This window comes from Stegodyphus dumicola, chromosome 11, assembly GCF_044657685.1.
Source record: "Stegodyphus dumicola isolate Sdum_Otavi_A_Nest chromosome 11, ASM4465768v1".
Taxonomy (NCBI): domain Eukaryota; kingdom Metazoa; phylum Arthropoda; class Arachnida; order Araneae; family Eresidae; genus Stegodyphus; species Stegodyphus dumicola.
In genome coordinates this window covers 56,649,110-56,676,814 of record NC_140778.1, presented here as the reverse complement: position 1 = coordinate 56,676,814, position 27,705 = coordinate 56,649,110, and the positions used below count along the sequence as shown (strand labels likewise).

General features: G+C 34.5%; 1 protein-coding gene and 1 non-coding gene across 8 annotated transcripts in view; both read left to right on the top strand.

Moving 5' to 3' along the window:
• LOC118191531 (uncharacterized) overlaps positions 1 to 27,705 on the top strand; it is a 187,992-nt gene that overhangs the window by 59,850 nt on the left and 100,437 nt on the right. For 5 of the 7 annotated variants that reach the window (XR_015043964.1, XM_085826729.1, XM_085826726.1 and 2 more), the window contains exons 2-5: positions 7,045 to 7,299; positions 12,873 to 12,974; positions 17,506 to 17,607; positions 22,751 to 22,849. Coding sequence is in view for 6 of the 7 variants with exons in the window: in XM_085826729.1 (XP_085682855.1) it covers positions 7,045 to 7,299; positions 12,873 to 12,974; positions 17,506 to 17,607; positions 22,751 to 22,849 (558 nt within the window). In the remaining variant the exon portion in view is untranslated. Of the gene's footprint in view, positions 1 to 4,417; positions 4,853 to 7,044; positions 7,300 to 12,872; positions 12,975 to 17,505; positions 17,608 to 22,750; positions 22,850 to 27,705 lie in introns of those variants that run through there. The other 2 variants (XM_085826731.1, XM_085826730.1) reach the window with 2 other exon arrangements.
• LOC118191533 (U6 spliceosomal RNA) lies at positions 10,532 to 10,637 on the top strand. The gene has a single exon (XR_004758617.2). It is a non-coding gene; the product is annotated as a U6 spliceosomal RNA (small nuclear RNA).

The following is a 27,705-nucleotide window of genomic DNA, read 5'->3' as shown; positions in this document are numbered from 1 at the left end:
GCGTTTGTCTTCGCAAATGAAAATGGAATCTTCCCGCAAGACAACGCCCTATGTCAAAAGGCTCGAATTGTGCTGGCATGGTTCGAGGAGCATAAGGATTTAATACATTTGGCGTATCATGCAGCGGCAGCTCAGAGTTCAACACAGCCATGCCAAAGCGACTTTCAGCTATTTCGCAAGCCAAAGGTCCACAGTTGCGTTATTGAGTAGGTGATCCTATTGTTTTGGCTCCTAGGCATATATATAACGCGTGGCCATAATTAAACTGACAGTGCTCATAGTGTTCTGTAGCGAGATCTATTTGCGAGAATGACGCCACATTTTGTAGGAAGATTAAGCAAGACGGGAACGAAGGATTCCCGAAAAAAAATTTAGTTCCAAAAGTCACCGCTAAGGGAATATTTGCCGCTGTGTAATAGAAAATAGTGTTAACAAATGCAAATCAATACGGAAATTACATTTTACTTTGCATTCAAATAAGGTTCAGTGTGGCTACCGCTGTTGTGGACTACATATTGCATTTTGTGCACAGTATGCACATCAGCAGAAAGTAACATGTCTGCTGGAATCTCCCGTACAGTCCGTGATATGTTATCTTTCACCGTAGCCAGGTCCTGGACCACTCCTTGATAGACCTTGGACTTAAGGTAACCCCATAGCCAGAAATCGCATGGGGTAAGAACAGGCGACCGAGGTGGCCATGCAGTTGGAAAGTAGCGGCTAATGACTCTTTCTGTTGTGAATTTCTGTCGTAGCACATTTTGCACCCGTACAGCAACGCGTGGAGGTGCTACATCTTGCATGAAAATGATTTCCCCCAGGCATTGTCTTTGCTGAAGTGCCGGAATGACAAAGCTGTTCAACATGTGGCGATATTTCTCTCTGGTAACAGAACAGGTTTCCGGTCCTGTCGGGGTAATGTTTTCATAGAAGAATGGACCTACGATAAATTTTATTCCGTATTAATTTGCATTTGTTAACACTCTATTTTCTATTACACAGCACCAAATATTCCCCTAGTTGTGACTTTTGGAACTAATTTTTTTTTTCGCGGAATCCTTCGTCCCCCGTCTTGTTTAATTTTCCTACAAAATGTGGCGTCTTTCTCGCAAATAGATCGCGCTACAGAACACTGTGAGCACTGTCAGTTTAATTATGGCCACCCGGTATATGTATATGTCTGTGATTGCTATAACATTATATATATATAATTATGTATACATGATTGCTATAACATTATATATATATAATTATTTATACATGATTGCTATAACATTATATATATATAATTATGCCGCCATTTACATGATTGCTATAACATTATATATATATAAGTATGTATATGTGATTGCTATAACATTTAATTGTGCACTGCCTTTTTTGTTGCGTTTCGCAGTGCCAAAGGTATATATGTAAGATAAATAATATGAAAGCAAACTTTTAAATTTAATTCACTATAACCTCTTTTATTTTCTATTTCATTTGGAAACTTCATTTATCTGTCCTAAAAATAGCGCCGTAAGTCTAAACTGCGTCATTCAAATTAATCATGGTATCTTACGTAACCCTTAATTCAGATGCCTTTTGACCAATCACCCAATTGCAAACCAAAACTTTTATTTTCGCGTGCTTCCATCTTGCTTAACTACGCATTTCAGCTTTGCTCTCTATCTTGCTAAGGTGTAATTTCGCTGGCTTGCTTTCTATCTCAACAATATTAAAAATGTAAATAGAGTGGCAGGTGATTGTGGCCACAAAAATCAATTGCAAATAAAAATAAAAATAAAATTGCCTCAAGTGCCAAGTTCTTTAGATATTACCAAGTTAACATTACTAGCATACTACGCAATCAAAAGTCTTCTTCAAGCACGTATCGACACAGCTCCGGCTTTTCCTTGTGCTTTTTATTATTTCATATACTTTGCCACTACTAAAGCAAGAAAAAAAGGCAGTGCACAATTAAATGTTATAGCAATCACATATACATAATTTTACCATTATACGGATAGTCGTTTTGAGTTATTCGAGATACATATATACGTACGTACTTACGTACGTATACATATGTACGTACGTACGTACGTATAGACGTCACAAAAAATACTTTTTGAATTTATTCTGAAACCATTTTACAATCCACTTTAAACAGATTATGACATTTTGTAGGTAGAGTCCTGAACTGTACGTGCAGAATTCACCCAAATTCAACCGGGAATGGTCAAAATGGATATTTATGTTGAAGCATGATACCCAAAATTTTACAATTCTTCCTATACTTCGTGCAAAGAAGTAAAAATCGACGCAATAAAAGCAAAATCCTGATGTGGACGCCTCATGACTTCCTTGTACGGCTATTAAATTATAGACATTGTTTCCTGAATTTATTTTACACTTGAATTTCATTAGAAATATATTTCTCATTCAATTCATTCCGTTCTCACTTCGCGGTAAGGCAAAAATACATAAAAACTCAAAACATCTTCATTAAAAACTGTAAAATACAGAAAAGCATAAAACACCAAATACAGTTAAAAACAGTAAAGAAAAATATTTTACAATTAAAATTAGAATTTCAACACAAATGAAGGAATTCAACCAGCGGGCAGGAAGAGAGATTTTTCTGTGCACAAAACTTAACCTTTACGTTTGCTCTCACTCGGAAAAAAGACGGAAAATGGTGCCTAGACTGACTTAATTCACTTATCTACTAAGAGTTTCAGATGTAAGTAAATGGCGGCTTTTTTAGGCTTAGCACCAATTAAAATTTAAAAAAAATTTTGATAATTCTACAACTCTTGCATACAGATTAACTAAAGAGATAAAACTCTTAGCACGAAATTAAGAACAACATAATTCAATCACTTTTAAAGCAAAAAATACACAATTCACCAATATATAAGAATAAAAAACTGAGCTCACTGAGCCTGGTAACAGAGTGCGTATGTATATGTATATCTACGTCTGGTGCAAGCGAGTTGCGCAACTATATGTCGTAGCAGTCCGATACACAAAATTTCAGCGTTCTGAGGTTAGTCATTTTTGAGTTATGGGAGTTACATACATACGTACGTGCGTTACTTAGCATTAGTATACTTCTTTGACTTCCTACAAGGAAGTAAAATTGCCCGTAAAAATTGCTTGTATGGAAACTGAAAAAAAAAATTCCATGTAATGGCAACGCACAATTTCTGCCAAATGAAATTCCTAAACCCACAAAAATGCTCTAGATGATTTTGTTTTACATGAGTGTTAATTCAAAACGTCAGTGATATTTTTGTGAACTTCTGATGTAAATATAATTATTTAATCTCACACTTAACAGAGTTTCTCCTTTTCAAATGTTGTTTATTCTTCTATACTTTACAGTGTGTTCCTTTTGTTTTGAGTATTGATTTAATTTATTTAACCAAGTGAGCTTACCGGCCATATCTGGTTGATTAAAATCACATAATTATTAAATTATTAAATTTTTCATTTAATTTTGTAAGGTATTTATTTATTTTATCTAACCAGTTGTTTTACGATATGTGTCTTTACTCTCATTCTGTCTTTCCGTTTTCCTGCCAGATTGCTAATTTTAATTCGCGATTTTTCAAATGCGGTAGAAAGCGATAGTATTTAAAGAGAGATTTCATATTGTTTAGACGGGCCCACCAGCGGCCGAGCGGTAAAAGTCGCTGAACACTGGTAGTTCGGCCCGAGGTTCGAATCCCGCGAACGGGCTGGCTGCATGGGTGTTTTCGTGGTTTTCCCCATGTGTAACGTGTATACGAGCCAGTTTACCTTAGAAAGTCCTCCACGAAAGGCATCCCTCCTCTTAGGCAGATAGCCCTGGTGTGCTTTGCCATAATTAAATACACACACCATATTGTTTAGACAGAGCGTGTTCCCCCTGCTGAAGGCCAAGTTACTAGTGTTGAAATTCTACGATAGCTATCTGTCTTCGGCTTTGCTTTATTCTTGCCAGTAGTGTTTATCACGTCAGTACAGGTTTCAGCAAAATTGCGTGATAATAATTTCTGTTTAAACTTTAATTATTTTACGACTTATCTTAGTTTTAATTTGTACTTCCTTATTTTTGAGTTACGCCGTAAATGGCGGCTGACTTTGTAAGCATAAGAAGTTCCTTTTGGTCAAATATTTGACATCTCTCATCCTCTTAATAAAAGGATCTTTTACACCCTTGTTACGTTTTCTGTTTGATTAACAAGGCATAGCGATAATTCGCTTTAGTCCTCTAGAGCTGCGGTGCTCAACAATGTACTTGCGAGCACAAGTGCTCGCGGATCGTTTTGTATGTGCTGGCCAGCCCGATTAGGTATTATGAACAAAAAATATTTCAAAAATTACCATTCATTTATATTTCTTAACTATTAATATATTTTTGTTAATGAGAAGGCCGATGAGCTTGCAAAGGCACCCCGTGATTCTCCTCAGCCATCCAACTGCCTAACCCTCGTTGATGCCAATGCAGTTGCCAGTCAAAGACTAATCGGTCAAGTTAAAGGAAACTCCATTCCGGAATCGAACTGTGACAGAGCGATATCGACTATCATAGCCAGACTTAGGACAAATCACTTGAAAGGGATGAGGATTTCTGCAGACGGAAGCGTAGTTACACCAACATTTGTCCTCCTTGCTCAGATGACATCCCACTGTCTCGCCATCACATCTTCAGCTTCCCAGCAATCCAGGCCAGATTGTTTAGCATCGGCATTGAAGACCCAGTGGACCTACTTTATATTGTTAGAGCTGCCGAGGTTGCAAAAGTTGTCTTTGACAGCTTTGAAGCTATATAATTGCACTTTGTCATAGACACGGCATCATCATCATCAATTGTTAAAATAATATGGTAAGCATTTATAGTCATAAGAGATATCTTGTAAGACGTTATAAAATAATTGATTACTGACTGATTAGCTTGATAGCGAAAATGGAATCTTATTGCTTCATTCCGATGTTAGATTACTCAGCAGGGGAAAAGTTCTTCAACGATTTGCAGCTTGTAAGATAAAGCAGTTTTTGGAATCCGGAAACGAAAGTTATAAAAAATTGGACTATAATAATTGGTTATCTGATCTGCATTTTTCAAGGATATAACAGCTAAACTGAATAAACTGAACGAAGATCTCCATAAAAACAAAAAGCCCTTTCTCAATTGACTGGGACTGTAACTGTTTTTCAGATAAAGTTAAATTTGTGGATAAATCAGATGAAAGAAAAAAATTTACCCATTTTCAGAATTTATCAAGCCATATTATTAACCACAAGGCAATTGAAACAGAGAAATACTCAGAAAACCTAAATGCACTGAAAAATAATTTTGAACTCCGCTTCTCTGATTTCCATAAAGTTCAACCAATATTATTATTCATCTCAAACCCATTTGCCGAAATTAATATTTCGGATGTATCACATAAGATTGGAAATATGCTTAACAAAAATGTTGATGTTTTGGAAATGTGCTCGCGATAGGCCGAAGGTCGGGCACCACTGCTCTAGATTCTCGACTTAGAGTACGTTTCCCAAGAAGATTGTAAGGATTTATATAGTTTGAGAAACAGTTTTTTTTTTTTTTTGGTTAAAGTAACTTTTTTTTTGTCTCGTTTTCACCCAAGCTTTCCTGCCAAGGTGTTAATCAGATATCACGCGTGTAATCAAATTAAGGTAGAAAGAACTGCTTATAAGTGAAGGTTTTCGAAGGTGACATTAGAGCGTGTTATGCCTGATTGTAGGCCACGTTGTTACTCGGAATTACTGGCGGTTTGATACTGTAGCACTGAATGCTTCTAGCCATTAAACTTGTTTCTGCCGGCTTCTGCGATTCAGAGCCTTCCTGCGCGTTAAATCATCTTGTGAACCGTTAGACTAGTTTAATTAAATTTTATCTTAAGTTCATTGCCTTTTGGAATTAAACCAGAAGTGTTATATTTATGAAAGCCCAAGCGGTGCCATCTTTTCAGCTGTATATGATTGAATAAAGCGATATGTACAGCCTTCTTCTGACTTTTTGTTGTGTAGTCTTTTTTAGAGCTTGTTAGTTTATGTGACCTAAAAGCACTAGAATCTATAAGGTGGAACTCTCTAAATTATAATATGAGTTATATCTCTTTCCTGAGCTTCTTCTAACTGCCAGTTAGTTATGATTTTAAGTTACTCTAATGCGGTATTGCCACGGTATATAGTAAACTGACTGTATTTGCCTTATGAATTCTCAGATGTGATCTGCTGTCTTCAACATGTGCTGTCTTCAATAGACATAATTAAAACACAATAACACGCGGAACAAATACTAATTCAGAAGTCAAACAACAAAAATCAGCCTTATATTTTCAAATTTTCACAGTGAATGTGAAATGCCTCTAGAAAATCCAGTTCACCAATGGAAGATGGTTTTTGAATAATTTTGGCAGCATAAAAATTTAAAGTGTGATGTTTGGACCAACAATGTTGGGCAACAGAAGACTTCTGTGTTTCCTTTTTTCTAAAATATGCCTTATGTTCTTTGACACGAAATTTTAAGGCTCTCTTAGTTTGGCCAATGTAAAGTAAACCACACTGGCAAGGAATCCTATAAATACCCCAGGAATTCATATCCGGAATGGGATCCTTGAGGATGGAACTCGGAATTTTATTGATGGGAGAATAAACGACCCGAAAGTTAAATTTCTGCAAAATATGTGCAATTTTATAGCTAATTGATGGAAAGAAGGGAATGACAACAGAATTTTTATAATCTCCTAAAACAGGAGTGTGCCTTTTAGTGTGTTGAGATAAGAATTTTTTAACTGCTTGATTAATAATGTTGGGTGAAAAATGTCGCTGTGAAAATTTGAAAATATAACGCTGATTTTTGTTGTTTGACTTCTGAATTCAATAGACATATTGGAAAGAATCTAATCATGATCTGCTTAGTAACTTATGTTTAGCATTTAAATTTATATCGCAAATTTTAGACTAGATAAAAGCATTCTTAAATCTGTACAAATGTGTCAGATATAAACCTCTACGAATTTTTTAACCGTTTTAATATTTTATTTTCAGAAACCTGCACAGATGACACTGACTGCGTGTACGGGTACTGTCTGGAAGAAGACGGCAAACCAAAACACTGCAAATGCTTTGTCGGCACGCGTGGTGACAAATGCCATCTAATTGATGACTGTGAAAACAATGAATTAGACTGCGGTACTGACACTAGTATCAAGTGTTCTTACGCAGGCGGCATGTACGGTAAAGCCTACTGCGCATGCCCTGACAAAAATTTGCAATTTGATTACGACACGAAAACTTGCAAAGGTGAGAAGTCTAGATGCAATACTGAGCATTTCTCTTTAAAACCCACTCGGGGAATAAACTAAAGTTTGCCGAGAAAACGTATTTGTATAATTATGACCAAAGTGGAGAAAAATATACATAAAATAACATTAAAAATTTCTGATGTGTCACCACATGACTTCCTTGAAACTTCAAACGACTAAAATCGTTAAACTCAACGCAATGCAAATGACATCTAAAGAGCGAAACTCACACGGTGATTACCACAAGACTCCGAAGTCGACTCTGAACCAACAACTACTGAGAATCCGATATTCTCTTCTGTCTGCTATAGTTTTCCCCTGGTTTTCCCCCGAGAAATCTCTAGTACTTTCGACTTTTTGAAATTACTTTAAGGTGTATGAGACCCGAATGCGGTTAGAGTTACATATATACATTAATTACATTTATTCAATCACATTACCCATTACAGTTTTACATGGACCGCACCCATATGTCGCCAATTCTGGTGACTTTTGCAAGTTCTCGCCGAATTTGGCGATAAAAATTATTCGCCAAACCGTCGCGAGCTTGGCACTTACTCGCCAATTTAGCGAGATAATTTACTTTTTCGGCAGAGAATCGTCTCTTTCTAGCATTTCATATTACATTATGCAAAAAATACTACAGTTTTAACCCTCTGAGCGTTACGGGTTTAGCCGTGAAATTTCGGTTAACCGTTACGGGTTTAGCCGTAAAACTTATTATATATAAGTTCCTCAAAATGTCATGAATAAGTGATATTTTCTTGATTTTAATTTAAAAATGACTTTTCATTTTGTACCTTGATTCCTTTTCTTCCAATATACATCCAAATTGAAATAGGATACATTAAAAGCTAGCAGAAATTTTCATGTATAATGAATGTGGAAGGGAACCTTAAATATAGTTTCACTAAAATTATTTACATATATACAGAAATTCCTAACAATAGAGATTTAAAATTATCATCCTCAAAATTTAAGACAAACACAGAAATTGAGTTAAAATTTAAAAAAAAAAAATTGAAAATTGTTTTGCAATACATAGTAAATACAATAAACTTCAAAGAACGGTTAACCGAATTAGGATGCCAAGTAAAGAAAATAAAAGTCAAAAGTTTTGCTTAAATGCTAAAAAAGACTTGCTCAAAAGTAAACTTATTCATAAGGAACACGGCGGTTAAACACTTTGAGCTTCAGCCTTTATTTTAAACAGAGTAGCTACTAAATTTTTTGTAAATGCATCAGTTTACGAAAACTATAATTTGAAACCAATAAATGTAGCAAGGTGCAATGAAATCTCAAGTGCTCCACCCTGTCCGAAACATGAGCCATAAGTCTCAGCAGATTCACATTTCGTATCATATAAAATTCGAATATTTTTTTACTACCCATTGTGTACTAGGGGTAGTCAAAACCATTTTTCTATCAATCAGATCAGAACTGCTCGCTCACTGAATTGGATCGTTTCTGTTATATGATTCACCGCTCAGTAGATTTAACCTTGAAGGTAAAGACCATGAACGAGGTGTCAATCAAGAAAGGTTAGCGAGGATGAAGTGAAGAAGGAAAAGAATCCAACGAGCAATGGGATCGGAAGCGCTGACTCAATCAAACATTACCTTCCTAGCCTTTTTTCTTTCAGCTGCAGTTTTGAGAAACCCTGAAACTTCCTTTTTATATAAAACTGACAATGAAATTATAGAATAAAATAAATTTTCAAAACCTTGGAAAATGATAAAAATAACTCACTTTTAACTTAAGAGAATAAACGTTCTTTTCTTCTATAAAATGGGAACTGAACTACCAAGAGATCTCGGTGGGTGAAATCTAAAAGAGTTACAGGACATTTTCTTATGAATCAGGTGTTAGCTAGCTCAGAAAATGAATCGGCTCTTTGAATCAGTTCGTGAACGAATAGCACATCTCTGATATATGCATACATATACACACATACATACACACACACACACTGCCTCACACATTAACACATAAAAATGTAAGATATATTTCCAGTAAATAAAAAGAAAAATTTAAATATTTATATACTATGAATCAAATGATTCTCCCATGCTTATAAAAAGAGCAAAGAGCTAACACTCCATTTTGTGTATTCACTGTTCATTCGCTAAGTAAAATGAATAGATTCTTTGAAGCAAGTTTAGAGCGAATAATCCAAATCTAGTGAATCAGCTGCCCTGCCGACAGCAGAAGAGTGTAATATCATTAGTTACATGTGTGTTGCACTTTGGATAATGTTCTCGATCATGAGATGCCTTCCAATATGGGCTTACTCTTGTAAATCTAGTAGAAAGTAGTTACAAACTGCACTCAGCTTAGAAGATTCTGTTGCCACCTAGGAAGAATCTTCCATTTAAAAATTAAAAAATATCTTAATAATACTGAAACTCAGAATATATAATTATGATCTTAAATTTAACAATAGCAAAAAAAGGCCTACGACCATTTCAAAGTCAAGTTTTATTGCTGAAACTTAATGCATTTTTGCTCACTTTATTCTTTATGTAATGTTTTTGTATTTTTATGTCTTGAGTTCTCATTGCACAGTTCTGTATAGTTTATGTTCTGCTTCTTATCTGTGCATTTTCCATTTCTTACTTACTCATTAAAGACTAATGTTTATATATAGAGAGATATATAATTATAAAAAAACTTTTAAAATAGCATAATATAAGCATTCCTAGTATTTTCGCTCATTAAGCTGCTGAATAATTATCAGTAAAGACATAAAATAAGAAATTTAAAACTAATTTTACACAAAGACCTCAAACCGAAATTCATAAGTAGTAAATTTCAAAAAATCATAAAAATGTGTAAAAGAATTTTAAAAATGGGAAAATTAAAATACTTCAAACAAACGAAACCCTAATTCAAAAACTTAATGAACTTTATAGAAGATAAAAGAAGAGGAAATCAATCAAATTCAAAGCCACTTCGTCAGGAGGAGGAACATTGAAATAAATTAAAACATCTCTTTCATAAAAAATTCTTGCTTTTCTGTATATATATATAGAGAGAGAGAGCTATATATAAATTATTCGTATTATTCTAGTTATTTTGCGCACAATTTTAAAAACTTTTGACTTGCTGTAAAAGAGTTAAGGCACTGTGGCCAGTCGCTTTTGTGTGTCCAAACACCTTCCACCGAGTTAATGGCTAAATGGTAATGAATATGAGTTTCCGAGCTTAGAGAGCAAGTGTCTAGTCCTTGAATACTTGCTTCGGCAGTATATAACTAAAACTGGAATGATACAGAGAAGATTAGCATGGCCCCTGCACAAGGCTGACACGCAAAATCGTGAAGCGATCCACATTTTTTGTCAAAAAAGTTGCTCTTAATCAAGAAAGCAATATTCTATATATAAAATTCCCCAAATTTTATCTTGATTCTCTGTAAAAGAACAAATTACTCAAATATGGCAAAACAATGGAATAATGCATCTACAGGACGACGTACATACCAGTTCTACCTCAACTACAATACTGACACCAAGAGTACAAAATCCTTTTTGACAAGTTTTATTACTGGCCATGGGCATATCCTGTTTATTTTCATCAAACGAATTTAATAGACACTGATATCTGTATACGAGGCTAGAAAGGTCTCTTGTCCTCTCACGATAAATTTTCATATTCGTACATCCAGAAATATTGATATATCCTTCAAAAGGGTGATCATCAAACTTCAGAATTTTAATTCTAATATGAAAGAAATTCATCAAAAACGTAACACAAATGGATTAGATCTATGCAGAGTAAACCTATCTACAACAAACGAAATATAACAAAATATTTAATTTTCAACCTTTTAGAATTTTAAAGATCAGTTATCGATTTTTGTAATAAATACTTAATTACATTGATCGTAACAACAAAATACTTACAAATACGTAATAAACGAAATGAAATATAAAAATTGAGTCATAAGAGCAAATTAGAACTGAAAAAGTGAGCCATGATGTTGATTGCTGTGTCATGATAAAAATGAGTCATGAATATTGTATGAGTCATGTAAAATACACGAACCATGAAATTTTTTTCTTTGTGAACTCTATAATTATGAACACTTTAATGGCTCAGGAACTTTGCCTAATGAATACTGAAAACTATTTGTGATCATGAACTCTAAAATACAATATTATTCTCTTCTACATTTTATACTTCCATTTTATTAGTTTTATTATAGGATACATTATGTATTATCCTATGTTTTAACATTTCATTCTAAATTCTCAATTTTAGTACGCGATATATTATGTATTATTCTATACTTTATGTATTATTCTATATTTTATTTTCTATTTTAAGTATTATTTTAAATTTGTCATATGATATATTCTATATTTTCGCATTTTATTCCAAATTTGGAAAATTCAAAATTTTATTATATGACACATTATGTATTATTCTATATTTTATTTTCTGTTTTTTTATACATTAAGTATTATTCTAAATTTGTCATATGATATATTCTATGCTAACTTAAAGTAAAACTTGCTTTATTAGGTTTCTCTCCTTTCTCAAAGGTACAAAGTGTTCGAGATCTGATCTCATCCCGATGGGCTAATAATTGATTCACCCATTACACAGTAACCCTTCTAATGACCCTTCTTCTAGCTTTCTTCATTTTCTTCTAATAACCTTTAGCTCTTTTTAATCCTCCTCTCTTAATCCTTTCCGGCACGCTACCTTTTAAAGTCGGAGTTTTGATTAAAAAAAGAAAAGAAACGTAGGCAGTCTAATTAGGCCTAGAGGAGTACACAAGTAAAATTTTGTGAAGATAGCACTTATCGCTTTAATTCTGTGGGTGTGCACAAAGTGGGCACACTGATTGGAATAGAGCTTCGAAAAGAGTGCTGAAACGAGCTTTGTTGTCAATGCACTGACCGATGAGATGCGGAGAAACAAAGAATACAGACTCTCAGTTGTCCTAGATTATCGGTGAGCCCGGTCTGGACACACCTAAGGTCCGCCGTTTGATTTAAGGCAAGATTTGAAGGTAAAAATTTAAAACTAATATAGAATAAGGAGATTAGCATACAGCCAAAAAATAACATAGAAGTATCTTTTCAAACAATTCCTTTTATACCCTAAAAAAAATCTGGAAGGTTTCTTTGAAAAATGAGGGTCTTAAAAGAACTAAACATGGCTAAAATATATGAACTGGTTTGTGTTGAGCTGCCATCTACTATAAGTAAAGATGGTTCAGTAAATAAAGATGGTACCTATAGTAACCTATAAATTCTTTTTCATTCAGTTTTTCTGTGCGTACAGAAGGAAATTTTTAGGTGTGTCCAGACCGGGCACACTGTGCCGCAAAGGGTTAATAATAAACTTCTAAACTTCCCTCTAAAAGAACTATCATCAGCTTTATTCTTCGTCTTATAGTTGGTTAGTGACTGGCAGCTATACCTGTTCGATATTTAATGAAGTTTGTGGTTCTCCCAACACATTTTTATCTGTACCTGTCTAGTCATCGAGAGGGGGGCAGAGGGAAGTATTTTATATGAAGATTGTGTCTACCAATCATGTAATTCTCTTCATCCTTTTCAGATTGTCGTTGTGGTACTTACGGCTTTGGATGCAGAACGTCGAACGGTAGTAAGGAATGTGTTTGCGGCTACAGAACTGGTGATAAGAATGGATACTGCGTAGGTGAGTTTATTATTCACAATGAAATTGCATTCCACGATGTATATTTCTTTTAAATTGCATTTTTAAAAGTGAACACCGTCTGAAATCTGCTCGATTGATGAATAACCAGTCACTTAACGTATTCGTTTTGGAGCAAATACAGCAGTTCTTCGATTCAAAGACACTGCTTATAAGATTTATTTATTAATTTCACTGAAACAAACAAGAGGAAAAACTTTGGCCTCTACGTCTGTTATTAAGTAACTAGAAAGCCTGGCCACACATTTGAAAATGTCCGCTGTTCTAGATATTATAAATTGTAACTAATTGATTTGTGCAAAGGTGTCTGCTAATTTAAACTGAATAACCCAGGCCAGGCGCCGAAGACGACCCTTTGCTTACTGTCTCACAGGCTTTTCCCCTTCTACTTTCTTAATTGTTTAAAGTAGAGTGCAATCAAGGAAACCACTGAAGGTACATTTCTTAAGAGCCACAGCTAGCTCAATAAATAAAGGTGATTTAAATAATGAAACGTTAATTCCCATGTCAAAGATCTCTTTGTACACAGCATTTCTTGTGTATATCTTTCCATCATTTTTAAGCTCGCCTTGGAAAGGACCATCCATTACTTTTAATTTTACGTCCGTTCTTTCACGAACTCTTGAACAGGCAACATAAAGTTGACCGTGTCCAAATGCAGGCTCAGGTAAAAAAAAAAAAAAAAAAAAAAAAAAAAAAAAAAAAAAAATGCCAACACGCTTAAGCGTTTGGCTCTGAGACTTATTGATGGTAATAGCAAAGGCAAGTTTTATGGGAAATTGTCTACGCCTCAATTGAAACGGCAACCCTGTGCCGTGGCAACTTCACCCCATTGGCTGGTACAGTTACGCAAGAAACCAATAAACTATCGGCGACAAAAAGACACTTAATCCGCATATATATATGGAGTAAAGTAACATCATCTCCTCCGAAACGGCTGGCTCCCGGGCTTAGCGAAGCACACCCATTGGACATGCCATTTTGACCATTCGTGTCTTTTTGGGACTTTAATTAGCCGAGATACTAATTAAAAACTAATTTTCCCCTACGTGTTCTCTACATTTTCCACTTTCTTTCTTGGGTTTTCCCTATTAGAGGGATTTGGCTACGTGCTAAATTCTTTTTTCTAGAATATCTACGGAACGATGCCGAGTTGAAATTCGAGACGCGTATCCTTGGATTCCAAAAAATTCTCCGAATCCATCGATACCGTTCTCATCTTCGTACGACGTTAATCGGCCGAGATATTAATTAAAAATTGCGGAAATGTTAATTTTGTGCGCTCATTTTTCTGAGTGGCTCAATAAACTATCGGCGACACACACTTTAGCCGCTTATATAATAAAAGATGAAGATTCTGTATGTATGTTCCTCGCATTGCGGGAAAATGTCTGCACCAAATATTACACACACGGAATCCTCCATTCGAACACGTGAACACGGAAACCAGAGTTTAAAATTTGAAATTAGTTTTTAATTTCAAAAATGTTTTATGCGAATTTAAGGAATTCCTGCCCAACAAACTTGGTGATTAAAATCCGTTGGCACTCTGTAAAGCGAAGTTATTTATGTTTCAAATCTAATAAAGAATAATCTGTATCATAAGAAAAGTGTGTAGTATCTAGGCAAAAAGCGATATATTTCTCTTTCAAACTATATCGACAAACAGATACAATGGATAAATATATCTAAAAAACTCCGACTGTTATTGCTTGTAGAGTTTCATCTTCTTCGGAAGCATAAACTAACATGAGACTCAATCTGAAAGGTAAGCGACATATCGCTATGTTCAACACGAAGACAGAGAAACGTAAAAAAGTGTAAAAGACTCTTTTATTAAAACTTAGCACTTTAACAGAAGGCACTTCGTTTGCTTACAAAACCAGCCAGCATTTATGCCGTAACTCAAAAGTAGTGAATTCAGATTAAAGCTAAGTTAAATAAGTCGTAAGATATTTAAAGACTACGCAGAAAAAATAACTCGCAAGTTGCCTTACTGGAGCGACAAGCCCAATGGCGAGAATAATGCAATGCCGTACGCAGACTGCTATCGAGAGTTTCAACTATTAACGTGGCCTTCAGCAGCCGGAATACGCTGTGATTAAACAATCTGAAACTTTCTTATAAATACGATGTCTTTCTTCCACATTTGAATACGCGCGAACTAAAATTTCCATTCAGGCAGGAAAACGGAAAGGAGAAAGACAATCAAGTATTGAATATAAAATAATTGATGAGTTAAAAATAAATAAATCCTTCAATGTTTGTTCATGAAGGAAATATTGTCCTAAAATTTTCTCATGCAACACCCCGCGTAAAACATTCACTTCGGAGCTACTCCCCTTCAATTCCCTTGTAGGGTTCTTTGCCCTTTGTGTATGATAAAACGCCGAGGAACATACTGTCTGTCTACGAGAAGAACAGCCCCGCCAGAGTATCTGGCAGGTGGCGGTCGCTATAGCAACAGGGCTAGTGTATTTCAAATAGGGGCTAATTAATGATTACTTTATTGTTATTTTGTTTTGGGGAACTGTTTGCTGAGGGGAAAAGAGTTTATCATTCATCTTCAAGACACCCCTACAAAAAATGGGTGAAGACTCGTTTCTACGGCAACAAACAGCTGCAGACTAACTGGCGAGAGCTTTTCTTATGACAGACGGACTGTAGTGAACTATGTAGCGACTTCTCGTTGAGTTCAGAACAACTACGACGTAGGCTCGAGAAGGGTTGAATTAATTTTTTTCTTATTTCAATGTATATTAAAACTTATTATTCGATTTTATATGCATATTATGCTCAAGTAGACAAACTACCAGTAACATAAATTCACAAACTGTATTAAAATATTCATTTATAAGTTAGGAAGTTAAACCTAGAAGATTATAATAAAGGTTTACTGAGACACACACATATATATATGTCTCATATATATATATATATATATATATGATCAGCTGTTTTAACACATTCAAATTTTCATGATTTAAAAATTTTTCAAGAAATAATTTTAATAAATTAATTTTCGACTATTATGATTATTTAATGGTAAATTTAGCTTACATAACTGCATCTTCTAATCTTGTGAATGAAAGCTATGAATAATCATAATTTTTTAAAATTAAATATGTATACAAAATTCAGAATGTATATCATATATATGATTTTAAAATTTCTTTTATGAAACTTGTAGAAACATTAGGTATTTCTTTTGGAAGCAGGTAAGATGAAAAATATGCAAGCGCCTTCGCCGAGAATCGAACTTAGGACCTCTGGAATACGCGCCCAGCGTGCAGTATTTATTCACTGAAACAAGAACAACAGTCGGTCTCTTCTCGGGCTTACAGGAAAGCCTCTACTCGGGGTTTAACTCAGAATAAGAATTATGAACCTAAACCATAATTTGCTAAGCGAGACTTAGCCGAAGCTAAACACGATTTTCGAACGTAGTTGGCCCTTAAATTAAAATAGCTGGCGAATATCAATAGGCACGTATAATGAGGTCGAGCGTAACAGCTTCAAGAGTGACTTAGCCAGAAGCCAAATACGCCCTCTAAGGACTGCTAGCTCTCTCTATCGAAAAAAGTAGAACCTTCCTTAATGCTTCTTCTAACTCATTTCTATTCAACGCGACTCTTAAAAGCTCATTGGAGTTGTTAGTGGAAAGAAGAACTGAAAGGAAAGGATTTTAAAATCAAGATAACTGTTATAAAATTAACATATACCTTGTGACCTCAATTTTCGGATCACCAAATCCTCACATTATGTGCGTGTTACATCAAACTGTTGGGAAAGAAACTTTTATATATGTTTGAGAATAACACAAAATGTTACAACAGTATTTCTTACTTTCAATTACAATATTTTGGAATTATGGTATCCCATGGGAGAACCCTCTCACCAGCATTCAAGTATAAAGCAGTTTTTAGATGAATAATCACCTAATTATTGAAATTAGAGGGCCCTAGAAAATATGCATATTTTATTGGATACATTTTCTTTTTCTCAATAATCATGTACCAGAATAGTTCTTAGTCCAAAAGGGAGTTATCTTAGAAGAGATATTAGTTTCGAAACGGCATTTCGTGTCCAATCACTTTTCAAATTGTTGCCACCAAATATTATCGCCTTGTATTATATTTAAAGAAATTAAATACTGAAAACTCTACGTGAATGTTTGTACGTTTTTCGCACTGGGAAAAACAAAGGTACCTAAAGTCATCAAATTTTGAATAACATGGTCTTCCACCCGAAGATGGGCACCTGTGAACCCGAATTTCGAATTTATTTTATTGTCCATTTCATACTCTGTAAAACTTTCAGGCATATTTTATTTAAAAACTCAATAATATTAAAGCGAACAGTGGCAACTCTGTAGGGAATAAAAAAAAATTATTTCCAGCGCGTGAGACTGGCTATCGAAAATTCAGAATATATGCTGTTTTTAAATATTTTTAGCCTAAAGCCTGAAAGCATTCAGATTTTATTTTGTTTCATTTTTATTTTTATTTTTCAGAATGTGATTGTTTAACTAACTCCTTCGGATGCTTCTTCGACGAGAATGGTAAACATTGCATCTGTGCAAAAGGTTATTCTAGTCTCTTTGGAGAATGCAAAGGTATTGTGGATTGACTTCGTTGTACATATTTTAAAACTCTGACATTCTAATAACAAAATCTGATGTGTACACCACACGACTTCCTTGTACGGAGTGTTAAATTATACGCATTTTTTTCTGCATTCTTTTAAACGTATTTCCTCGGATTTCATTAGAGATAGATTTCTCATTCAATTAATTCGCTTCTCACTTCGTGGCAAGGCAAAAATGCATGAAATTTTAAATTATCTTCATTAAAAATTGAAAGATATACAAAAAAAAAAAAAAAAAAAAAAAGAAAAAAGCTTTCAAAAAAATGCTAAATAGGGTTAAAACAATGTTAAAAAAATAAATTAAAATTAAAATTACAATTTATACGCAAAAAGAAGCAATTTTGCCAGCAGACAAGAAGGGAGATTTTTCGGTGCACAAAACTAAAAGTTATATTTTGGTTCCACTCGGCAAAAAGACACTGAAGTGCAGAAACTGACCCAATTGACTATTCTGCTAAGTTTTAAATATAAATAAATATGGCTGCTATGGTAAAAAAAAATTAAGCTTAGCCGCACTTAAACAACTTTTAATTGTTGATAATTCTACAACTATTTCATGCAGATTAACTAAAAACATAAAAACCTTACAGCGGAAGATAAGAACAACATAATTCAATCATTTTTTAAAGCAAAAAAAAAAAAAAAAAAAAAAAAAAACGCACAATTTACCAAGATGGAAGAATAAAAAAACTAAGTTCTCGAGGCGAGTAACAGAGTTGGGTCAAAGATTTTTTCGCGGCGGCGTCTGTACATTGCACGTATTTTTTATATAGGGCTGCTTTAACATATAGTTGTGCACCTCCCTTTTTGGTCGCAATCGGCTGCACCAAAAGTATATAAACTAATATATATATATAACAGAGTGGTAGGAGAGAGTAACAGAGTGGGTGTATATATATATATATATATATATATATATATATGTATATATGTAAGAAAAAGAATATGTAAAAAATTAAATTAGCAGAGTCAATTAATCTCATTTCTCTATTCTAAAAATAACAACATCTATTCGCACTGCGTCATTTCGAGAAAAATCTATGTCATATGACTCTTACGTAATTATGATGATGTAAGCGGAACTAAAACTCTTAACAGCCAATAATAATTTTACAGCAATATTAACCATCCAATCAAAATGCTTTGAGAACCAAAACTAAATCAGTCTGACTTAAGATTCCATCCTGAACATTACGCACTTGCTTTCCACGCTTTGGCCTAGCTACACTGCTGTCTGTCTGCTCTGCTTTCTTGCAACAAAATTATCAAAAATGTAAGCCTTTTGGAACAGGCACATTTAATGTGCCAACTTGTGTGTAGCCGCAACATGTTGCCGAAAATAAAACTGAAGATTTAATGTGCCTTCGCCTCCAATTTCCTAGTAATTATGGATCAACACTAATACGACATCAAAATTCCTGCTCTTGAATATACGTATTACAGTGAGTCTGAGTTTGAATTTATTACAACTGACAATGAATAATAAATTTGGAGGCGAACACAGATTAAATCTTCAACTCTGTAAAATTATTATTGGCTGTTAAGAGTTTTAGTTCCGCTTGCAACAAGGATGTCAAACTCGCGGCCCGCGGGCCGCATGCGGCCCACAACAAATATTTTTGCGGGCCCGGCCAATACATCGGCAAATAATAATATATAATAATAAAATAACATATCGACGAAGAAAAAAATGAAATGTTTACTGCTAAGTAATTAACGATAATTTATTCAGTGCTGTTAGATTACTCACAGCGAGCTGACACACACACTACTTAAATTACAAATGCGTGTGAGTAGCTTGCGTTCAGCTACCTTCGGCTTTTGGGGGACACGTGCACTCAGAACTTGTACGCATCCCCCGATAGCCGAACTCATGGTCTCAGTTTTCCAATCATAGTTCTGTACGATATATTGGTGCATGCATGTGCATGCACTTTGCTTTATTATTAATTATTACTTAATTTATATTGTTACGGATTTCATAGTTATTTATTTATTTAGTTTTTTTTATTTAGAATTGTAATTAGATTTGCTTCATGTTGCCTTAGCAACGCAGACGATTTTTGAAAAGACAGCTGCGTTGGAAGGTTAAAAATAGAACAGCGCGTGCATTTAATACCTAATAAATAAATATCTCGTAATTGCTGTTGCCATCCACAAAAATCCAGATATTTATAGATGTTTCCAGTATATTCGAGAAATTACTTATAAAGCTTATAAAAGCCGAGAACAAACAACTCATCTCAGTAGTAGCTGTAGTTCTAGCGAACTGTTTGTTTACTTAATGCTGTGATTGATTTGTAGCGATTTCGCTGTGAGATAGAATTAGTTTCTCTGTTTTGAATTGATTTTTGCTAAACGTTTGACATTTTGTGATATTGTTAGAATATTTTTGAAGAAATAGTTCAGCATTTTGATTTATCTCTTGTGGAAAGAATAAATTTTTGTTAACTTTTTAACGTTAACCGTGTTTATTCCAGCCCTTTGTATTCAGTATGTCTATATCAAAACCAAGTAGTACTAAAATTAAACGAAAAATCACTGACGAACATAGAACATTCCAAGTAAAATGGGAATTAGAATATTTTTGCTGTGAAATAAAAGATAAAATAATCTGCTTGATATGTAATAATACTATTAATTTACCAAAGTTATATAATTTTAAACGTCATTACGAACAACACAAATCGAAATATAACAATTACGAAGGTGTTGGTGTATTTAATTATGGCAAAGCACACTAGGGCTATCTGCCTAAGAGGAGGGATGCCTTCGTGGAGGACTTTCTAAGGGGAACTGGCTCGTATACACGTTACACATGGGGAAAACCACGAAAACGCCCATGCAGCCAGCACTTATCTGCACTTATAGCACTTATCTGTGCCAGCAATTATTTTCAATCATGAAAGGTAATAAGTCTCCTATTAGAAACCGTATTAATGATGCTCACCTTAGGTCAGCGTTGTAAGTTATCACTGCAAACAAAATTTCTCCCGAAATAGGAAAGATAATAGCAGAGAATATATGTCAAGTATCAGGACGTAAACATTAAATTTTTCTTGTTCTTTTCTATATAAATATATATATATATATATATGTTTATTATTGTATTATTCGAAATAGATCTACGTTTCTATGAATATTGATTTTTTTTTGCGGCCCGCCTAAAGTTAAACCTTGTTTGTTTGGCCCAAGTGTACCTATGAGTTTGACATCCCTGGCTTACATCATCATAATTACGTAAGACTCACATGACATAGATTTTTCTGGAAATGACTCAGTGAGAATAGATGTTGCTATTTTCAGAATAGAGAAAGGAAATTAATTTACGTTGCTTATTTAATTTTTTACATATTCTATTTCTTACATATATACCCACTCTGTTACTCTCTCCTACCACTCTGTTATATATATATATATATATTAGTTTATATACTTTTGGTGCAGCCGATTGCGACCAAAAAGGGAGGTGCACAACTATATGTTAAAGCAGCCCTATATAAAAAATACGTGCAATGTACAGACGCCGAGAAAAAATCTTTTTTTGAATACATTCTAAATTTGTTTTAGAAGTCGTTTAGGGAAAAAGACTCCTTTTTTTCTATCCTCACCTACAGATGTCAGGCAAAAACATCGTTCAATTGCAATCGATAGCGGTCAAAATGGATATTTGTGTTGAATTATGAAACCCGGAATTTTTAGTGATTACAATACTTTCTTTACTTCGTACAAGGAGGTAATCTGTCCTTCAAAATATAATATCCAACAGCAAACCGCAATCTTTCAGCTATGTATACCGTTCCATAAAAACAATTACCCTGTCTTTATTTTCGTAACAGATGGTCATAAACATACACTGCTAGTTACAAATGTGTTTTAAACAGCTCAAAGATTCATGATGAGGCATTTTTTAATTTAAAGAAATAAATTTTGTAAATATTCCAAATCTAACATTTTACAAGATTTGCTGTCTCTACTCATTTGTAGGAAAATGCATACCTGTTATTAAAAATAAAACACAAAATGTTTGTTTTCCCGTAAAAATTGACCAAGATATTTATTATTAAAGTCACACATCATATTCAGGGGCTTTACTGATTTTTTATGATTTTTGGATGCCCGGTCTTGTGACTTCGCACATTGCATAATCTTTGTATGGGGTTATTTGTCAACTGAGTGGTTATGTGAACAAAATACAAACTGCTGACGAACTAAGAGAAATCTAGTGGTCTGTTCGCGAAACCAACAAAAAGAAATGATCGTGCATTTCACAGACAAAGTAACTAACTGCTATATAAATGAGTGAAGATGTACTTTCATTAGATATCGTTTCTCAGTATTAAAATAGAATTTGTAAATAGGAGGATATAAGGTAAAAAAAATTTGATTTTGTTACATGCTTTAACTGATTTATTGCATTTATAAATTTATGCAACTTACGATGCATAAAAATTTTTGGATTTTTTTTCAAACAGCTTAAACTAATTTATTGCATTTCCAAAATTTATGCAATTTCTGACACATCAAAACGATTCTGATTTTTTTTACTTGCATTTTTAAAATTTATGCAGTTTACGGCGCAAACATTTTTGGATTTTTTGACACCGTTACAACTGATTAATTGCTTCTTTTAAATTTATGCAATTTATGACACATAAAAATATTTTGTTTTTTTTTACACCGACTGCTTTAACTGATTAATTGTTTTTTTTAATTTATGCAATTTATGACACATAAATTTTTTTCGTTTTCTTAGACACGTCATTAACTGATTAATTGCATTTTTTAAATTTATGGAATTTGGACACAAAAAAATTTTTGACATTTTTTTACACCACTTTAACTAATTTACTCTATTTTTTAATATTTACGCAATTTGTGACACATCCAATTACATGTGCATCTCATTTTAGGCTATAAAGTGACTTTACGTTCACTAGCACGCGGATTCTAACGTTTCTTTCTTTTCCTATACTTTTAAAATCAGTTGATTAAATTCCCTTCTTAGATGGCGAGCTTAAATATTACTCTATGTAAGGCAATTTTTTAACTTTGATGAACAAAGTAATTAATTTTGCATGAAATTAATAATCAAATGTACTTCTTTCCAGAATGTGACTGCGGTCCACATCAAATTGACTGCGGGTATCATAGGGGTGGCACATGCAGATGTCAACCAGGGTTTGCGCCAAAATATCAGAAATGCCAAGGTAGAGCCATTAAATTTAAAATTAAAAACTTTCATTGCTAATTTCTCGTTTAATTTCACTATAAACGCATATGTATTTTACAGATATCATTATAAGATATCGCTATAAAAGTATATGTAATTTTCATTTTCTAAATATGTTTTAAAATACTTTAATGTAAATTCTTAAATTCGGGAAGTAAAAATTCTTTTGCTTGTACATATCTCTCTTATAAAAATGCATTACTGGAATTATGCAAGATATGTTGCTTATTTTAATATAATAGTATTATTTAATTAGTTAACATATTTATTAATAATCATTACATCATGTAGTCGCACTTCCCCAGTCGGTTGGTGATGTTTCAAGGAAAATATTTTAGGAAAAACTAAGGAATAAAATGGCGCATATTTAAGACTGTTTTAGAATTATTATTACGTTCTGGAATGTCTTGATACAACTATTTTTATTATGCAGCATAGCAGTGCTTTCAAAGTGGACAATATGCAGATGAATGGTTTGTCTTCTGAAGAGAGTCTCTCACTGGATGTGAGGGAAAATTGACTATTCCATTGTAAATACACCGTGTCCTCGTCCTCCATCAACAGTCAAGAGTTTAACAATATTTCAAGAAAACCAACTTATATACAGAAACGCTGCTCCTCTTGTCTTACTATACCCTGACAATCAATACGAAATGCATATGTGATTTGATTTGGTTTAGTTCACTATGGCAAATCACACTATAGCTATGTATCTAGTTATAATCAATATGAAAGGCATATGTAGTTTGATTTGGTTTAGTTGAGTATGGCAAATCATACTACGGCTATCTATCTAGTTATAATCAGTACCAAAGTCATGTGTGGTTTGATTTGCTTTAGTTGGCTATGGCAAATCACACTAGAGCTATCTGCCTAGTTACAATCAATACGAAAGACATATGTGGCTTGATTTGGTTTAGTTGACTATGGCAAATCACACTAGAGCTATCTGCCTAGTTACAATCAATACGAAAGGCATATGTGGCTTGATTTGGTTTAGTTGACTATGGCAAATCACACTAGAGCTATCTGCCTAGTTACAATCAATACGAAAGACATATGTGGCTTGATTTGGTTTAGTTGACTATGGCAAATCACACTACAGCTATCTGCCTAGTTACAATCAATACGAAAGGCATATATGGCTTGATTTGGTTTTGTTGACTATGGCAAATCACACTAGAGCTATCTGCCTAGTTACAATCAGTACGAAAGGCATGTGTGGCTTGGTTTGGTTTAGTTGACTATGGCAAATCACACTAGAGCTATCTGCCTAGTTACAATCAATACAAAAGGCATATGTGGCTTGATTTGGTTTAGTTGACTTTTCTTTCTTTTCGTCGTCGACTAACAGCTGGCCTACTGAGTTAGGTGGCTTTCAGCTTGTTGGACTCCGTCGATGGAATTAAAATAAATACATAAATAAATATACATAAAGAGCTTAGTACTGTGTCCTCCGGGAATTAATTACATTTAGAGCTTAGTGTTGTGTCCTCCGGGAACTGGCCACGCTAATTGAGGAACGTTGAAAGAAGGACCAGAACATAGAAAGAAGGTGCATGGTGGGGTTTAGTTGACTATGGCAAATCATATTACAGCTATCTAGAGTGTTAACAGTGAATTTTGCAACACAAAAGAAAAATATTTTGCTTGCAGCTCTCGGGACTTTTTCATGTAAGTGTGTGCATCACTCCAGAAATACAGCGTTCGTTCACATGCATTTTATATCTACGGGCTTGCGGACAAAAACGAAACACTTGTTCAAAAATGATACACTAGAATCAATATCCTTTAAGTAACTGCATCTTTTTAACCGCATTCCACAGATAAAATGCACATCGACGAGCTTGTCTATACCGCATCAACAAGCACAAGCATACCATTACAAAATCTATTTATTACGCTATCCGCTTTTGCATTTTTCACAGATTTTTTAAGTCTCCTTGTATATCATCAATAAAAATACTTTAATGGTGTTGATATTTTCTCAAATTAATATTTATTTCATTCTATTTAAAATATCTGAAACATCAAAAAATACGTCACAGTCATTATGACATATATGAAAACTTTAAACTAATCCAAAATTAGAAAATATTGAAAATTAATAGTATTAGGAAAACTGATTAACTTTCCCGTAGATCGTGATACCGACAAGGGTGCAATTTCAAAATGGCCCCTGTGGCTAACTATTACAATAGTGAAATACAGGGTAAACCAATTAAATGCAAGTTATAAGGTATTTCTTACGCTATTTAAAAATAAAATCGCATGTCTTCGTGGTGTGGTGGTCTGCACGCTGGGCGCGTATTCCAGAGGTGCGTGGTTCGATTCCAGGCGAAGGCGTTGCTCATTTTTCAATCTCTTCGGCTTCCAGAAAATCCTAATGTTTCTACAAAGTTATAAACTTAAATAATAAATACTTTCCTATTTATTCATATATTCTACACACACCTTTGTCTCTTGAAATTTGACGCGGGAAAACTGCACATATTATACCATTTCTGAGGGCAGGTTAGCATATTACAGAATAAATATGCAAATAATACTGTTTCATATATTTCGAAAAATTAGGAGATAATTACCCATTTCACTTTTATTTCATTTGATTTGATGCTATAACGTGTCAATTTCTTATACCTTCTCGGCAGCTCAATTGATAAGGACGAAAGATAGTAGCAGCGACAGTAACCTCAAAATGCAAGGGAGAAAAATGGGAAAAGAGGCATAAGCGCGGGATACAGTAAGAGGTGTTGTGCATTTGCAGATTTTGGATTGCCGAAGTTGTTCGCCATATGATAGCGCTGATAAGAGATATGACGTATTTGACGCGCATTGACCGTTTTGTTCAAAAGCAAAATTTGACAGGACAGAATCAATTGACGAACTTCAACCTTGAAGAAAAGCAAAAAATATCAAATATTAATAGGGGGTCCGACGTCAGCCACAGTGTCTTTGCAAATCTTTCAAATGAGTGGAATACGTAGCAAACGTCACGAGGAAGTCGTGTACGCAGTACGATGTCTGCCTAACATACTATGTACCTAGTGCTATCGACAAAAGGGAACTGGTGCAGCACAGTTACTGAGGTAATCAGATATTTGCTACTACTGACAAGCGAATCGTCCGAAAAACTGTAGCCAGACGTTTGCTTCAAGAAGGACTATACGCCCCTCCTCCGTCATGTTGTGTGCATTCCATTGCCCAGACAGCAACGTACCGCAAGTTTGCAATGGTATCGCGAGTATCGTAATGGGACTCAATAAAACTGGGTTTGTGTACTATACTTAAATGAGAGCAGGTTGAGTCTGTTACCGGATTATATGCCAACTGAACTGACGTGAGAGTGGTTCTGCTTATCGTCCGGAAAAATATCCAAGAAAGGACCTGTATCCGAGATGCAATATCATGGTATGGAACGGCACTACGGTAAATGGCCGCACACCGCTACACATGACAGCTGGACTATGACTGGCCAACAATACATTAATGATATTCTGCTGAGTCATGTTCGCATGTTTTGCATGTTCTATCGATGAAAAACTTGTTTTCATGGATAACAACGCACGCAACATGTCATCGAACAGTCGCTGCCATGGAGTGTGTAGAGAGCGAGGCTATTAAACGCCTTTTAATTATTCTGAAATCTCGGACAAGTCGTCAGTCATGGCGGCACAAATTTAAACACATAGATTGTTCTTTATTTAGCCCACTAGCGGCCGAGCGGTAAAGTCGTTGAACACTGGTAGTTTGGTCCGAGGTTCGCACCCGCGAACGGGCTGGCTGCATGGGCATTTTCGTGGTTTTCCCCATGTGTAACGTGTCTACGAGCCAGTTTCCTTTAGAAAATCCTCCAAGAAGGCATCCATCCTCTTAGGCAGATATCCCTCGAGGCTTTGCAATAATCACAGAAATCATAAACGTTCTTTATTTACTTATACAACAAAGATATGCAAATTATGGATAGAGCATATAAAAAACTTAAAAAGCTTGCCATAATGTTTCACATTATACAAAGATCACTTCGATATTTTTGAGATACGCATAGTTTTTTAAAATTACACTTATTATAATTTTACGGGTGTTTAAAGTAGGCTCCGGCAGCTCAATGCACTTCTGTAGGTGAATTTTGGAATGATTAAATGCCTCAGGCCATTCATTTCTTGGAATAGATAAAAACATGCATTTATAGCCTTATCAGTCTTACCTTCGGAAAGAAAACGAAGCCCACGTAAATTCGTTTTTATATTAAAAAATAGTCAAGAGTCACACATAGCTAGTTCGGGTGAGTAGGGTGGATGCTCTATTACTTTGATGTGTTTTTGTTCAAGAAACTCAACTGTCAACCTCGCTGAATGAGAAGATGCATTGCCGCGTTGGAGCATTGAGTCCTCTAACATTCACTTCTTGAAAAATTTCCGGAAGATACTTAAGTGGTGTATCAGTTAGCAGTGATTGTGTGCTGCCCTCCCAGCTTGATGGTTATAACCAGTCCTGCACTTCTGAGGAAAACGGCATACATTACCTTTCCATGGCACGCTGCTTTTTGACAATTGTGGGCGTGAGATCATCTTCAAAGATTCATCTTTCTTGATGGGTTGGAGCATCGAAAAATCGTATGTATGTTTCATCACTCGTTAAAATTTTAGAAATCATGCGGTGGCCATCATCCTTAGGTAATTAAAGGGCTTCTTTACTGGTTCTGACACATCCCTCTTTTTTGGTGCCCAGTTACATTATGGGGAACGCAACGGCAAACTAGTTTTTTCGTATGCAATTCTCCATGAATAATATATGGCGGCGGATCCAATGTCAAGTTCTTTTTGTATCATT